The 16,889-nt window shown below is 43.3% G+C and overlaps 1 protein-coding gene across 4 annotated transcripts in view; it reads left to right on the top strand.

The window, feature by feature from the left end:
• DCAF1 (DDB1 and CUL4 associated factor 1) overlaps positions 1–16,889 on the top strand; it is a 100,383-nt gene that overhangs the window by 76,319 nt on the left and 7,175 nt on the right. For all 4 annotated transcript variants that reach the window (XM_007984392.3, XM_007984388.3, XM_007984390.3 and 1 more), the window contains 6 exons: positions 951–1,035; positions 7,016–7,249; positions 7,828–7,921; positions 8,484–8,588; positions 8,805–8,878; positions 9,377–9,478. In XM_007984392.3, coding sequence (XP_007982583.1) covers positions 951–1,035; positions 7,016–7,249; positions 7,828–7,921; positions 8,484–8,588; positions 8,805–8,878; positions 9,377–9,478 — 694 coding nt within the window. The remainder of the gene's footprint in view (positions 1–950; positions 1,036–7,015; positions 7,250–7,827; positions 7,922–8,483; positions 8,589–8,804; positions 8,879–9,376; positions 9,479–16,889) is intronic.

The following is a 16,889-nucleotide window of genomic DNA, read 5'->3' on the forward strand; positions in this document are numbered from 1 at the left end:
CCCCTCCTCTCCCCTCCTCTCCCCTCCTCTCTTTCCTCCTGTCCTCTCCATTTCTCTCTCCTCTCTTCTCCTTTCCTCTTCTTTTTATTTATTTATTTATTTTTTGTGAGACGAGTCTCACTCTGTCACCCAGGCTGGAGTGCAGTGGCCCAATCTCAGCTCACTACAAGCTCCGCCTCCTGGGCTCACGTCATTCTCCTGCCTTAGCCTCCTGAGCAGCTGGGACTACAGGCGCCAGCCACCACGCCTGGCTAATTTTTTTGTATTTTTAGTAGAAACAGCGTTTCACCATGCTAGCCAGGATGGTCTCGATTTCCTGACCTCGCTGATCCACCCACCTTGGCCTCCCAAAGTGCTGGGATTACAGACATGAGCCACTGTGCCCGGCTTTTTCTTTTCTTTCCTTCTTTCGACAGGGTCTCACTGTGTCACTTAGGTTGGAGTGCAGTGGCACAAGCATGACCTACTTCATCCTCTGCCTCCCAGGCTCAAGTGATCCTCCCACCTCAGCCTGCTGATTAGCTGGGACCACAGGCATGTGCCGCCATGCCTGGCTAATTTGCAATTTTGGTAGAGGTAGGGTTTTGACATGTTGCCCAGGGTGGTCTCGAACTCCTGAGCTCAGGCAGTCCACCTGCCTCAGCCTCCCAAAGTGCTGGGATTATAGGAGTGAGCTACCGTGGCTGGCCCCTTTGCTGCGTGTTTCAAAGGCACATATGCCCTGTTTGTCATTTCTCTAAGGAATTCCCATTCATTATTTTGTATCTGCTTGGACAAGCTGATAGAAGAAATTTTCTTTGTAATCTAAGTGTATGATTGTTTCCTCTTTGGGAGTCCAGGATCTTTAGGTGAGTGTGATTGTGCAAGAGGCTGGGGGTCACCCATGTTTCAGTTGGTTGCAGGAATGTGTCCTGAAGATCTGTCACTTCAGTGCTCCTGTTTGTCCATAGGCATTCCTTCACAGAAGATCACTATGTTGAGTTCAGTAAGCACTCCCAGGATCGGGTCATTGGCACAAAAGGAGACATTGCCCACGTAAGTACTTAATAACTACTGTTTTCAAGCTGATTATGCCCGTTTGTTCATACTGAAATCTTGATAGAATGTGAGGACCTAAGTCCTTTGGGCAACTAGAAATTAATGATATTCCTTCCAGTTAGAATCTGAAAGTATGATAATATAGTTCTGAGCTGTATGGGAAAAATGTGTAAGGGCTCAACGTGACATTGAGAAAGATGTCATTAGCGCCACAGATATTTTTGAATTCTTAGTAAGTTTTACATTAGAAATCAAGTCCCTGCCTTTAGGGACCCTCTTTGGGGAGACAATAAAGAAGCAAATAAATATATGGTGAATTTAGGTGGTAAGTGTTTCAGAGAAAATGAAAGCAGGGTAAGAGGTAGGAAATTGGTGGTGGTGTGGGGGGACTTCTCTGTTATCTAGGGTAGACAGCATCACTGATGGGGTAATGTTTAAGCAGAGCCTTGAAGGAAACACGAGGTTCAGGAAGATACCTGGAGGAACAGCGTGAGGCACAGGAAATGGCAAGGGAAAGCCCTTGCTTGGGAGGTGGGAGGAGAGCTGAGGTCAGTGAGGGGCCCATATCTGGTAGCATCTTGTAGGTGATAGTTAGGACCTTTAGCGTTTCTTTTGAGTGAGATGAACACACTGGAGGGTGAGTAGAGGATACATGAGTGGATGTAAAGTACCTCAAGTATGACTCTGGTTTTTGTGAGAGAAGCAAAAACAGCCTTCCAGGTTAGAGGGAGTTGTACCGCTTGACACATGAGAGGAGCTGCGGGTTTGGGCCTGGGTAGGCATGGTAGAGGCTATGAGAAATGGAGGGCCTTGGCCCTGGGATTTTGGACCCATGAAATTTGAGATTCTGTTAGACATTCAAGTAGAGAATGGGGATTGAATACAAAAGTTGGGAGTTGGCCAGACTTAGTGGCTTATGCCTGTAATCTCAGCACTTTGGGAGGCTGAGGTGGGAGGCCAGGAGTTCGAGACCAGCCTGGGCAACAGAGAGAGACTCCCCCCATCTCTACAAAAAATAAACAAAATTGGCTGGGCTTGGTGGGCTTGGGACCTGTGGTCCCAGCTACTCAGGAAGCTGAGGCAGGAGGGTTGCTTGAGCCCACGAGTTGGAGGCTGCTGTGAGCTACGATTGTGTCACTGTACTCCAGCCTGAGTAAACAAGTGAGACCCTGTGTCTGAAAACAAAAACAACAAAAAATTGGGAGTTCAGGAGAGAGGTGTGGGTTGGGAAATATAAAATGGGACTTGTCCACATACTGACAGTATTTATTTATTTATTTTTGAGATGGGGTCTTGTTCTGTCACCCAGGCTGCAGTGCAGTGGCACGATCACAGCTCACCACAGCCTTGACTGCCTGGACTCAAGCAATCCTCTTACCTCAGCCTCCTGAGTAGCTGGGACTGCAGGCAAGCACCATCACATCTGGCTAATTTTTTTGTACTTTTGTAGAGACGGCGTTTCCCCAATGTTGCCCACGCTGGTCTCGAACTCCTGGGCTCAAGTGATCCACTTTCCTTGGTGTCCCAAAGTGTTGGCATTATAGGCATGAGTCACTGTCCCCCGCTGATAGTATTTAGAGCCATGAACTTATATGAGATCATCAAGGGGACTATAGAAGAGTTGTGGGTACACAACCCTGGCATGTGTTTAGGAGTTGCCAAATGAGGAACTTGGGAAGGAAATCAAATATAGTGGCAGTAAGGCAGAATGGAACCCCGAGAAAAAGAGGTGCCTGGCCAGGAGTGGTGGCTCACACCTGTAATCCCAGCACTTTGGGAGGCAGAGGCGGGTGGATCACAAGGTCAGGAGTTCGAGACCAGCCTGGTCAATATGGTGAAACCCCATCTCTGCTGAAAATATAAAAATTAGCTGGGCGTGGTGACGCACGCCTTATTCCCAGCTACTCAGGAGGTTGAGGCAGAAGAATTGCTTGAACCTGGGAGGCGGAGGTTGCAGTGAGCCGAGATCATGCCACTGCACTCCAGCCTGGGCGACAGAGTGAGACTCCATCTCAAAAAAAAAAAAAAAAAAGAGGTGCCCTAGAAGCCAAGGGAAGACTGTGCTTCAAGGAAGGATTGATCAGCTGGATCAGAAACTGCTGATGAGTTGCATAAGCTGAGAACTGAGAGGTGGCCTTTGACTGAATAATGTGGAGGTCATTGTTAACCATGTCAAGAAATACTTCTGAGGTCGAGGTGGGAGTCTGAGACCAGCCTGGGAAACAGAGTGAGACCCCGTCTCTACAAAAAAAAAAATAGCCAGGTGTGGTGATGCGAAACTGTAGTCCTAGCTACTTGGGAGGCTGAGGTGGGAGGATCACTTTGAGCCCAGGAGGTTGAGGCTGTGGTGAACTGTGATCATACCACTGCACTGCAGCCTGGGTGAGAGAGAGAGACCCGGACTCAAAAACAGCAACAACAACAAAAAACTTGTGTACACTGGTGGGGCAAAAGCCTCATTAAAGTTGGTTCATGAGAACAAGGGAGAAATGGGCACACAATATAGACAATTATTTCAAAGTGTTTTGCTGAAAAATGAAGCAGAGAAGTAGGGTACTAGCTTGAGGGAGCGACATGAAGTGGTAAAGGGAAGCTTTCTTCTTTGACAAACCAGACAAAAACAAGTGATGGGGAAAGGATTCTCTATTTAATAAGTGGTGTTGGGAAAACTGGCTAGTCTTATGCAGGAACCAAACTGGACACCCTCCTTACACTTTATATAAAAATTAACTCAAGATGGATTAAAGACTTAAATGTAGGCTGGGCGCGATGGCTCAAGCCTGTAATCCCAGCACTTTGGGAGGCCGAGGCGGGCGGATCACGAGGTCAGGAGATCGAGACCATCTGGCTAACATGGTGAAACCCCGTCTCTACTAAAAAAAAAAAATACAAAAAACTAGCCGGGCGAGGTGGTGGGCGCTTGTAGTCCCAGCTACTCGGGAGGCTGAGGCAGGAGAATGGCGTAAACCCGGGAGGCGGAGCTTGCAGTGAGCTGAGATCCGGCCACTGCACTCTAGCCCGGGTGACAGAGCAAGATTCCGTCTCAAAAAACAAACAAACAAACAAAAAGACTTAAATGTAAAGCCCAACACTATAAAAACCCTAGAAGAAAACGTAGGCAATACCTTCAGGACATAGGCATGGGCAAAGATTTCACCAAAAGCAATTGCAGCAAAAGCCAAAATTGACAAATGGAATCTAATTAAAACTAAAGAGTTTCTGCACAGCAAAAGGAGCTACCATCAGAGTTAGCAGGCAGCTTACAGAATAGGAGAAAACTTGCGCAGTCTATCCATCTGACAAAGGGCTAATATCCAGAATCTACAAGGAACTTAAAACAAATTTATACAAGGAACTTAAATTTACAAGAAAAAAAAACCCCATCAAAAAACGGGGAAAGGATATGAATAGACACTTCTCAAAAGAAGCCATTTATGTGGCCAACAAAACATATGAAAAAAACTCAACGTAGGCCGGGCGCGGTGGCTCATGCCTATACCACCAGCACTTTGGGAGGCTGAGGCAGGCAGATCACAAGGTCAGAAGTTTCAGACCAGCCTAGCCAACATGGTGAAACCCTGTCTCTACTAAAAATACAAATAAAAGTTAGCTAGGTGTGGTGGCGGCCGCCTGTTGTCCCAGCTACTTGGGAGGCTGAGGCAGGAGAATTGCTTGAACCCGGGAGGCCGAGTTTGCAGTAAGCCGAGATCATGCCACTGCACTCCAGCCTGGGTGACAGAGCAAGACTCCATCTCAAAAAAAAAAAAAGAAAAGAAAAGCTCAGTGTCACTGATTATTAGAGAAATGCACATGAAAACCACAATGAGAGTAGGGTACAGTGGCTCACGCCCGTAATCTCAGCACTTCAGGAGGTCGAGGTGGGGGGATCACCTGAGGTCAGGAGTTCGAGACCAGCCTGGCAAACATGGTGAAACCCTGTCTCTACTAAAAATATGAAAATTAGCTAGGCATGGTGGTGCGCACCTGTAGTCCCAGCTACTTGGGAGGCTGAGGCAGGAGAATTGCTTGAACCAGCGAGATGGAGGTTGCAGTGAGCTGAGATCACGCCATTGCACTCCATACTGAGTGACAGAGTGAGACTCCGTCTCAAAAAAAAAAAAACAAAAAAAAACCCAAAACAAAACACAAAAACAGCGCAATGAGGTACCTACCATCTTACACCAGTCAGAATGGTGATCATTAAAGAGTCAGGAAACAACAGATGCTGGAGAGGATGTGGAGAAATAGGAATGTTTTTACACTGTTGATGGGAATATAAATTAGTTCATTGATTGTGGAAGACAGTGTGGCGATTCCTCAAGGATCTAGAACCAGAAATACCATTTGACCCAGCAATCCCATTACTAGGTATATACCCAAAGGATTATAAATCATTCTGCTATAAAGACACATGCATATGTATGTTTATTGCTGCAGCACTATTTACAATAGCAAAGACGTGGATCCAAGCCAAATGACCATCAGCGATAGACTGGATAAAGAAAATGTGGTACATATACACCATGGAATACTATGTAGCCATAAAAAAGAATGAGGTGGTGTCCTTTGCAGGGACATGGATGAAGCTAGAAGCCATCATCCTCAGCAAACTAACACAGAAACAGAAAACGAAACACCGCATGTCCTCACTCACTTATAAGTGGGAGTTGAAGAATGAGAACACATGGGCACATGGAGGGGAACAACACACACTGGGACTTGTCGGGTGGTGGCATGGGGGCAGGGAGAGCATTAGGACAAATACCTAATGCATGCAGGACTTAAAACCTCGATGACGGGTTGATAGGTGCAGCAAACCACCATGGCACGTGTATACCTATGTAACAGACCTGCACATTCTGCACACGTATCCTGGAACTTAAAAATAAATCAACAAGGTCAACTGATAAAGAAGGTACCTTGTAATCTCTGCTTCTACAACAGGAATCCAGGCCCAGTCAATAGTTTTTCTTATTTACCAACTATAATTAAGGTATAAGCCTCTCCGTGATATAATAAATGATTAAATGTATCAATAAGTAACTTCACATAAGTCTGGCCAAAAAAAAGAAAAAAGAGGGAGGTGGTGGGGGGAGATTTTCCCCCTCAACTTTTCATTTGAAAATGTTAAAATATACAAAGAAACGAAAAGAATAGTCCATATACCTACTACATAGATTCATCAATTTAATATTTTGTCATATTTTCTTTCTATGAAATGTGTTTTTGTGAACCATTTGAAAATTGCAAGTGTCATGACATTTTATGGCTAAGTCTTATAGCATGTGTCTCCTAACAATGATATTACACAATGACACTATTACCAAATTTAAGAAAATTTATAATCCCCTACATAATCATCTAATAGCCAGTCCATACTTACTCAGTTTTTTCATTGTTCCTGACGTGTTTGGTTTCAGTTTTTTGTTTTTTGTTTTTGTCAACCAGGATCCAGCCGTGGTTCACATACTGCATTTGGTTGTTACGTCTTACTAATGTTTTAAAGCCAAGAACTATTTTTCCAGTTTTCATGACATTGACTTTTGAAGAGACCAGGCTAGTTTTCTTTTCCCATGATCTGGATTTGTTTGATTGTTTCCTTCTGGTGTCTCCTTATTTGTTCCTATGTTAACGGAGAATTTTTTTTTTTTTTAAAGATTGGAAATGTTACAGCATGCATATTTATAAGCTGATGAGAAAGATCTGGTCTCTGCATGGGTTGTACATTATATAGACTTTGGAAACTTTTAATATGGCAGGGCTAAAATATGTACATTGGGTGATTTTAAGGAGAAAAGGGTGTTTCATTGATGCCTTTCTCCAAAAAAGTAACCCTTCAGGAGTATTCTGTGGTAATCATTGATCCATGTGGAGAATTGTGTGTTAATCTTAGAAACTGCTTTGCACATTTTCTCTTTAAATTTGTCAGTGGATGAATTGGTCTGATTTTTCTCTTCCCACCCCTTCTTCTCTAAAGATTTATGATATTCAGACTGGCAACAAGCTGTTGACTCTGTTTAACCCAGATCTTGCCAACAACTACAAGAGGAACTGTGCCACCTTTAATCCTACAGATGATCTTGTCTTAAATGATGGCGTCCTCTGGGATGTCCGCTCTGCACAGGCCATCCACAAGTTTGACAAGTTCAATATGAACATCAGTGGTGTTTTCCATCCGAATGGACTGGAGGTGATCATTAATACTGAGATTGTATCCTTTAGACTCATGTCTTACCTTCCATTTGTTGTCTGGTTTGTGGTGCAGAAATAATATGTTCTATCTTTACACCAATACCTGGTTAAAGTATCCACACTGGTAATAATATGGTGCCTGTCCTTTGGTTTGAAATGTTAGTGAAATCTCCAAAGCACTGTTGCCAATGTTAGTAATTACTGACAACTTTCACTAGCATGTTTTCTATATGTTTGTAAGAGTGACCAGTTTCCTACCTCCCAATTCTCCAAAAATTCAATTAGCTCTTATCTGTCTTCAGAAGGATTTTACTTTTGCACTATAAAAATCAGTTGCCACATAAGAGGAAAATGAAGTACTACTGTTGGGAGGAAAAGAGCTCTTAAAGCATTCCTGTATATGAGGATACCCTAGGATATTTTCAGAGACATCATGCAATAATATGCATTCTACATGTATTTGTTTTACCTTGATCTCATTGACTTTTAAAGTGTCAATACCTGGCAGGAGGAAAAAAAGTTATATTTTAGAATTTCCTCCCATGAGATTAGATAAGTTTTGTGTAAAATAGCTTTCCTTGACCATTCCCCTCCTAGTGGGACCTTCGAACTTTTCATCTTTTGCATACTGTTCCTGCTCTGGATCAGTGTCGCGTGGTGTTCAATCACACGGGAACAGTGATGTATGGAGGTAATAAATCTTATTGTTCATTATTCTCTTTCCTTCTGCTCTACCCCTTCACTTAATTTGATACTTCTTTTGGAACCATCTCTCACTTGTGAACTAGAAAGCATTTGAGAGTTGTAACATAAAAGATAAAAAATTGGTAGTACAAATGGTGACAAAAGATATGAAAATAATGTTGATTTAGGGTGAAAGGCAGCTGACTTTGAAGATAACAAGGAAATCTTGTGTGGAAAGAAATTTCATGCAGTATTTTCCAGTGTTTCATTATGAACTTAAGAGCTTTTGCATTTATTCTCTTGTGGTGTTGTAAGTCTTGTAAGTACTATAACACTTCTTGGAGGTAGATGAGAGGCTGAGGATATTATTTGTCACAATAGGTGGGGTATGCAAGGACGATGCTCTGAGAGGAGCTAACTAGATGCAGAGTAGATTTATGTACAAGGGAATCTGTATGTAAACCTATATACAAGTAGATTGTTTTGATTGGCCATTAATGTTTTCTGCACTTGTGAAGAGGGGATGTTTGTGATTCTTAATAGTGTTTCCTCCCCAACCCCCACTCAAGCTATGTTGCAGGCAGATGATGAAGATGACTTAATGGAAGAGAGGATGAAAAGCCCCTTTGGGTCATCCTTCCGAACATTTAATGCAACTGACTACAAACCTATAGGTAAGCAGGAAGGGACAGACATTGATCATGTTGTCATGTTTTGGTGTTCCTTATTTAAGGTCCTTCATTTTCTGGAGGCCTGTAATTTTTTATTGAAAAACAGAGGAGTTATGGAAATACTTTTGAGCAATCATCCTGAATTCCTTTAGAGGAAAAGCGGGTTTTAGGGTCACAGCAATAGTCCAATCCCAAGTCTTCTCACGTTCTATTTTCCAGCAACCATTGATGTGAAACGGAACATCTTTGACCTGTGTACAGACACCAAAGACTGCTATCTTGCTGTCATTGAGGTAAAGGGAGCTTGCAGAGGCCCTGCTCTTTTGTTCTGATGTTTAGGATAATTTTCAAGTTGTACTACATTTTGTCTGATATAAGATGTAAAGTCAATACATTCCTGAAGGTAGATTATTGATAACCTATTCATTTGATGGGGCTTGGGAGATGTACAGTACAAAGAGAAATAGTAAGAAAATCCCAATATAAGACAGCTTAGAGCATCCTATCTCCTTTTTTTCTGGACTCACACTGTCATCCCTTTCTCAGAGGAATCTGGATCTCTCACCGGGTTTGTTCCCAGGGTGATGGTTCCTCACCAAGTCTTTTCATTCTGTTTTTATTCCCCTTTATGTGTCCTAGGTATAACATTTTCAGAGTCAGCTCAAGAATTTAGGGTATCAGAAGCTTTGATAATTACAGGGTCAAGGTCATGGGCACCAGTCAGGGCTGAGGCGTGGATGTGGACCTTCTGAAAACTAACTGCTCCTTATGGACTGGGTGTTCTATTTCAGAATCAAGGCAGCATGGATGCCCTGAACATGGACACAGTATGCAGGCTGTATGAAGTGGGCAGGCAGCGTCTGGCAGAGGATGAGGATGAAGAGGAGGACCAGGTCAGTGGTCTTTGAGATTTCTTTCTGCTGAACAGTGCTTAATAGAGGTTATGCTCTGCTTTTTGCTGTAGGAGGTTTTAAAGGTCTCTTCAGCCTTTGCTACCTGTTGCCACATTCATAAGGCTTGTCATGTACCCTTGATCACTGAAACTCAGAAGAAATTTTATTACAAGATTTTAACCAGTATCTGATGGTCCTGTAAATTCCATTTGCAGATCGATTTAAAGCTTAGCAATCTCTGATTTTTTTTTTTTTTTTTTTTTTTGAGAACGGAGTTTTGCTCTTGTTGCCCAGGCTGGAGTGCAATGGCACGAGCTCGGCTCACTGCAGCCTCTGCCTCCTGGGTTCGAGTGATTCTCCTGCCTCAGCCTCCCAAGTAGCTGGGATCACAGGTGCCCACCACCACACCTGGCTATTTTTGTATATTTTTAGTAGAGACAGGGTTTCACAATGTTGGCCAGACTGGTCTCGAACTCCTGACCTCAGGTGATCTGCCCACCTCGGCCTCTCAAAGTGCTTGGAGTACAGGTGTCAGCCACCGCACTCATCCTAGCAATCTCTGATTTTCATTTAGAGATTTCTTTGTGCCCTGTTCTGGCTTCAGATAAGCATCCCTTTATACTCCCAATGTCAATAAAAAACAGAACAGTCACTTTGCTGAGATGGAGGTAAAGATAAGATTTTGATGCTTTGGAGAAATTAAACATATATAAAATGTGGGTAGATAATATCATGTCCCTCAGTCTTTGCATTTTGTTTTCATAGGGAATTTTAATTTGTGGTTGTATTATGCTAGGTACTTGCCTGTGTGGTGTGTCAGTATGGGTTCTGAAGAGTTTCTCAAACTTCTGAGTTTCAGCAGACTTTTTCCAGCCTACAGGGCTCACACCACATTCTCTTTCCAAGAGTACACTCTCCAGGGCAGATTCTTTTGTCTACTTTTCTGAGAAGTATTTATTGCTGAGTGATTACTATAAAGTTGAAAATGAATGACTAGGATTTGACTTTGCTCTTCAGATATTAAAGCAACTGAAAATGTTTTCTTTCCCAATTCTTGAGTTCATTTCTGTTTTCCCCCCACTATTATATTCTTTAGTCTTGGTGCTTTGTCCCTTTTTTTTTTTGAGATGGAGTTTTGCTCTTGTCACCCAGGCTGGAGTGTAATGATGTGAACTCGGCTCACTGCAACTTCCACCTCCAGGGTTCAAGCGATTCTCCTGCCTCAGCCTCCTGAGTAGCTGGGATTACAGGCATGTGCCACTATGCCCAGCTCATTTTTGTATTTTTTTTTAGTAGAGATGGAGTTTCACCATGTTGGCCAGGCTGGTCTGAAACTCCTGACCTCAGGTGATCCAACCGCCTCGGCCTCCCAAAGTGCTGGGATTACAGGCATGAGCCACCATGCCCAGCCAGCTTTGTCTCCTTTTTAAGGGCACAGAGGTGCTCTGGATGAGGAGCAGTGGCATCACAGGACCGGGGAAAGTACAATTCCCTCAGTTTGCATTGCCACAACTCTCTTGCCCTCATCCCTCCCCTACTTTTTGATAAATCGTGCTCAATGGTTAGGGCTAATGTAATAGTTTTCTCTTAGCGTCCTTTCGAAACAGCTTGTACTTACATTTAAAATAATTCTTTAAAAGCAAGAATTTTTGAAAATGGTAATTTTGTAAGGATGCAAGTCTAATACTAGGGCAAAGGACCCATGTTTTTTTCTAATAGGACTTAGTACGGACTAAGCAAGGGTGTTTTGTTGAGATTTAGCTAGTTTGAGATTTAGCTATGTGTTTTACTGTTGGGCGTTACAGGTTATGAGCATATAATTTGTTCTGTAAATCAAATCCTTTGAATACTGCATCACCTGTACATCAAAGATGACACAGTATACCTGGATCAAATATACCTGGGTAAAAAAGCTAGAACAGAGACTCAACCTAAAATCCCCTGTGTGTGCTCTCTTGGTCTTCACTGTTCTGACTGCCTAAGCATGCGTTTTATTAGAGGCCCGAGATGATTCATGATCTGCAGAAATGGGCTTCTGAGCAGAGTGAGGAGACTCTTGTGTGGTGGGCAGCTGGTGGCCACTGTGGGATCACAGCAGAGCTTTCCTCAGGGCCTGGTAAAGGATAATTAGGCTGTAGAGTTTGAAACAACTTCACCAAATGCTGCCAAGGATCTCCTAGTGTAGAAAGGCTTTCCTTTGCTGCTTTCCAGCTATATGGGCTCTATGGGGGCCTTGGTTTCATGGCTGAGAGGAGCCAGCAGTGTCTAAAGCTCATGTGAGTTATGAGATGTGCGTAGAAGGGAGAGGTTTTCTGGTGGATACTTGAGATCTTTGATTTATTTGTGACATGAATTTTAGTGTTTTCTTGAGCGCTGTGCTGTTAGAGCTTGTACATGTTTCTAGTCTTTCTGGGTAGCAGAACTTGGTATTAGGTCCTCCAAATTTCATGTGGTTGCCTTGAGTGGGTTTCTTAATACTGCCTATTCTTTTATTCTCACTTCAGTTTGCTGCCTTACACACCTCACTCCCTTAATGCCTACTTTTTCATGTTAGTTATCATGAAACAAGACATAGTTTATTCTTGGGTCGATATAGAGGGTGCAGTTGTCAAGCCATTTGTGTGTACATTGTAATGGTGTGGGTGACTGTCGACTGCTTTGTCCTCCATGGGTTTATTAATGACTACCAGGTATCAGTTCTGAATCAGGCCTCTTGGATGTTACATGTTGAAGCATAAATCTGATGCCAAAACTGGGTTATTTGTCAACATCATTATCCCAGCCCTCCCATATCCTTGCATTTTATAAGGCAGTGGGCGGCAGTCTTCTCTGGGAACCATCACCTGGGTCCATGTGATGCCTGGTGTCTGTCTTTGAGCAGGAGGTCAACTCAGAGGAATGTTAAGATTGCCCTAGACACCTTGGGAGTTGGAAGGCTATTCTCTGGGTTGGCCTTATTTTTGCACACATGGAGTGGTGAGAGGCAAAGGCACTGGTGATTGGTGGCTGGCTGTGGAAGCAAGAGGCCACTATAAGGGAATAATTTAAGAGTTATACTCCTCTTATTTCCTGAGGCTTGGGTCAGGAAAAAGACTGACTAATTCTTCTTTTTTTCTGCTTAACTTTTGAGAAGTTAAGGGAGAAAGATATTAGGAAGGGCATATGGTAGTGGTCAGGACTTTTGACTTGGGTGCAGGAAGGAAAGCAAGAGGCTGCCTCAGCATGACAGCCAAGAGTGAGAGGGGCAGGCTTAAGAGGACTCTGAGGAGTGGCTCTGGGAGCCCAGCCTGTAGAAGAGCCAGAAAGCTTTCTAGCTCAGAGAAGACTATGTGGCAGGGTAGGTGTGCAACATGGCTAAGTTATTATTGTGGCTTCCAGATTTCTTAGGATCTAGGCATGTTTCACTCCATACTGATATTACAACCCTTATTGACCATCTGGTGCATTTCATGTTTGAAGGACCTCTGTTAGAGAACTGCTTATCTCCTCAAACCCTTGGCATTTTGATTTTTGATTTAGAGATGTTTCAACTGGGATAATATCATATCTATTTGAGTAGGTCTCCTTTGTAATCTTAATTCTGTTGATCCATGCTCCTTCTAGAATCTTGTGGTGGGGTTTGGCTGTTTTAACTATCTCCATCAGATTTCTTCCCACTGCCTCTCATGCACAATGTGCCAGCTTGATTTTTTTTTAAACTCACTTTCCTTTGTAGGAAAACCAGTCTCTAGTTTTACTTTGCTTTGTATGCTTCACCTGATTTTAAAACTAGAGACTTTACATTTTCCTATGAATCATTTGCTATTCAAAGTTTTGTCCTAGTCTAGATATCTGTTCTCAGGTTTTCTCAGATGTTCCAGATATGACTTACATGGCTCAAGGATACAGGCACCTGTGACCAACACCTTTGAATGTGCCTTTTCATTATAGTGAAATAAATTCAGAAACCTGAATGGTCAGCCGCCATCTAATAAAATGGTCCAGCTTATATAAAGAGCTTTATTGAGATATAATTGACATGCCATAAAATAGTTGTCCTTTGTCCTTATGCTTAAATAAGTTTGGAGATTAAGAGGAAAGGATGAAAGGTACAGCTGTATCTAGATGAATGAAAACCTACACAATGTATTGGACAGCCATAAATATTTGGTTCCCGAGGCTGCTAGTCTGCCTACCTTCAGGCATTTGATGAAAGTGGAGATAAGCTAGTCACCTATCAAAGCTCATTATTATCCATTAGAAGTTTGGTATCTGTTTCTTTTGAGACGGAGTCTCACCCTGTCACCCAGGCTGCAGTGCAGTGTTGTGATCTCAGCTCACTGCAACCTCTGCCTCCCAGGTTCAGGCAGATCTCCTGCCTCAGCCTCCCGAGTAGCTGGGATTATAGGCGCCCACCACCACACCCAGCTAATTCTGTATTTTTAGTAGAGATGGAGTTTCACCATGTTAGCCAGGCCGATCTCGAACTCCTGACCTCAGGTGATCTGCCCACCTCGGCCTCCCAAAGTGCTGGGATTATAGGTATGAGCCACCGCGCCAGGCCTGGTGCCTGTGTTTTTAGAAATCATTCATCTTTGATTTGGCTTTTAGAAAAGTTATAAAACTGAAGATGAGTAATTGATCATTGCTCCTAGATTTTGACAAGCCAATACATTTTAGCTAATTATACTTAACCTTAAATTTATAAGAAAAAGCTCAACAAAAGAATAATGCTGTCTGTGTTCCACTCCATTTTGGCATTTGGGACACACTGTGTGCCGTGCTTCCTGTGTGTTCTCCACTGCCCAGAAGCAGATGGTAAAAGTCTTTACTGATTACACACACCTGGTCGGAGCTGAATGTGATGATTCCTGAAAGGCTCTTTTTCCTAAAGAATTAAAATGTAACTTGAGTTAGATTCTGCCAGTGAGGAAAAAACCAAACATTTATGACCCTAAAGTGAACCTATAGCTTTTAAGTACAGAAAAAGTATTTTTTAAAAAGTAGGCATTTATACATGTAGCAAAATATGACATGTTACATAAAGATCAGGATCAGATTTGAATGACTTTTTTTTTTTTTTTTGAGACGTAGTCTCGCTCTGTGTTGCCCAGACCTCCACCTCGTAGGTTCAAGCGATTCTCCTGTCGCAACCTCCCAACTAGCTGGGACTATAGGCATGTGCTACCATGCCAGACTAATTTTGTATTTTTAGTAGAGATGAGGTTTCACCATGTTGGCCAGGCTGGTCTGGAACTCCTGACCTCAGGTGATCCACCTGCCTCGGCCTCCCAAAGTGCTGGGATTACAGGTATGAACCACCATGCCCGATCAAAGTGTAGATAGAAGGCATCTGAAGCCTATGTAGATTGAGAGCTTATTAGGTTTGGGAGAACTGGCGTGGAAGGTGAGAAGCCAGTGTGAAGGTGGTGGTGAGGTGGGGATGAGAACAGTGTCTGTGGTAACAGGGTCTCAGGGTTGGCTGAGATCCAGAGCAGGAGTAGGCAGCATGCTTCCTCCTCAGACCAGGGCTGAAGGCAGGTTTAGATGTGGAGGGGACCAGAGAGCAGCAGAAGGAACTTATGCCAGTTGGCCTATTTTCTGTAAAGGAAAGGGGTGAGTTGTTTATCTGCAGGGTTTGGGAGCTTTGGGTAACCATGAAATTGATGTAGGTGGAATTAAGGAGAGAAGAGTTTTAGAATTCTTTGTGTAGGGAAATTTATTAGTACCTTAATTTAAAATGGCCTGACCCTGAATTCCTTGGAGCCCTAAAAGAAGTCTTAGAGAATTGAAAAAAACAATATCCCTGGATCCAAAACATTATCTAAATGTTTGTCAGAGTTGAGTCAGGATTCTAGCAAAATTTGCTTTTTTTAAAAAAGTTTTCATTTTTTTTGAGTCAGAGTCTTGCTGTGTCACCCAGGCTGGAGTGCAGTAGTATGATCTCGGCTCACTGCAAGCTCCACCTCCCGGGTTCACACCATTCTCCTGCCTCAGCTTTCTGAGTAGCTGGGACTATAGATGCCTGCCATCATGCCCGGCTAATTTTTTGTATTTTTAGTAGAGACAGGGTTTCACCGTGTTAGCCAGGATGGTCTCGATCTCCTGACCTTGTGATCCGCCCACCTCGGCCTCCCAACATGCTGGGATTACAGGCATGAGCCAACGTGCTCAACCTTTTTTTTTTTTTTTTTTTTTAAAGAAGTGGGATCGCCGGGCGCGGTGGCTCACGCCTGTAATCCCAGCACTTTGGGAGGCCAAGGCGGGCGGATCACAAGGTCAGGAGATCGAGACCACGGTGAAACCCTGTCTCTACTAAAAATACAAAAAATTAGCTGGGCGCGGTGGCGGGCGCCTGTAGTCCCAGCTACTCGGGGAGGCTGAGGCAGGAGAATGGCGGGAACCCGGGAGGCGGAGCTTGCAGTGAGCCGAGATCACGCCACTGTACTCCAGCCAGGGGGACAGAGCGAGACTCCGCCTCAAAAAAAAAAAAAAAAAAAAAGAAATGGGATCTCACCCTGTTGCCCAGGCTGGAGTGCAGTGGCACAGTTATAGCTCAGTGTAGCCTTGAATTCCTGGGCTCAAGTGATCCTCCTGCCTCAGCTTTCTGAGTAGCTGGGAGTACAGGTGCGTGCCAGTGTGCCCAGCTAAGCTTTGCTTTTTCATTAAATAATTATTTTTAGTTTTTACTTTTTGGACCACTCATTATTGGAAGCTTTATTCTTTAGATCTGAAGGAGAGGAGCTCATGCCACCAATCAGTTACTTGACCAGCAGAGAATGCTCCTAAAATGGCTTCCTAGAATCTCTTTTGGGTTCTGCCACAGCATTTTGGATGGGTCTTGTGAGCCTCTGCTTCATGATCCCAGTTTCAGATTTAAAATTTGGAAAGTGAGTTTATGACTATGTCCATGTGTGACAAAATACATGGTGAGAAATCAGCATTGGGCAATAAATACAAAGTAGAGACAACAAAGTGAGGTGTTCAACTTGAGATTCAGGTAGATCTCTTTCCTACTGATTTCCCCTCCTCTCTCATGGTCACATATGATGTGTTCGTGGCCTTCTGGGATGAATATATATACATCTGCTTCTTCTGCTATAAAACTAAGTAAAATTTGGGTTTGTCTGCTGCTGGAAGAGTTTGGAATGGTATGTAGTTCAAAGCTTAGACCCTGCTTGAAAATTTTCCAGGATTGCTCTTGATTTGGAAGCTTTTTGTTCAGTTCTTCTGGATCAGCTAACCCTTGATGTTCTTCAAAATGAAAGAGAATTGTCTTCATGAATTTTCTGGCCAGCCTATGCCTATTTGAGCAGTTTAACCTTTCATGTACCCACTCAACCATGGACCTTTAGTTGTGCTATCTTACATTTTAAATATAAATGTTCTGTCCATGAAGCCTAAAGAGACACAGGGCCCTGGATGCTTTCTT

This window comes from Chlorocebus sabaeus, chromosome 22 (assembly GCF_047675955.1).
Source record: "Chlorocebus sabaeus isolate Y175 chromosome 22, mChlSab1.0.hap1, whole genome shotgun sequence".
Lineage (NCBI taxonomy): Eukaryota > Metazoa > Chordata > Mammalia > Primates > Cercopithecidae > Chlorocebus > Chlorocebus sabaeus.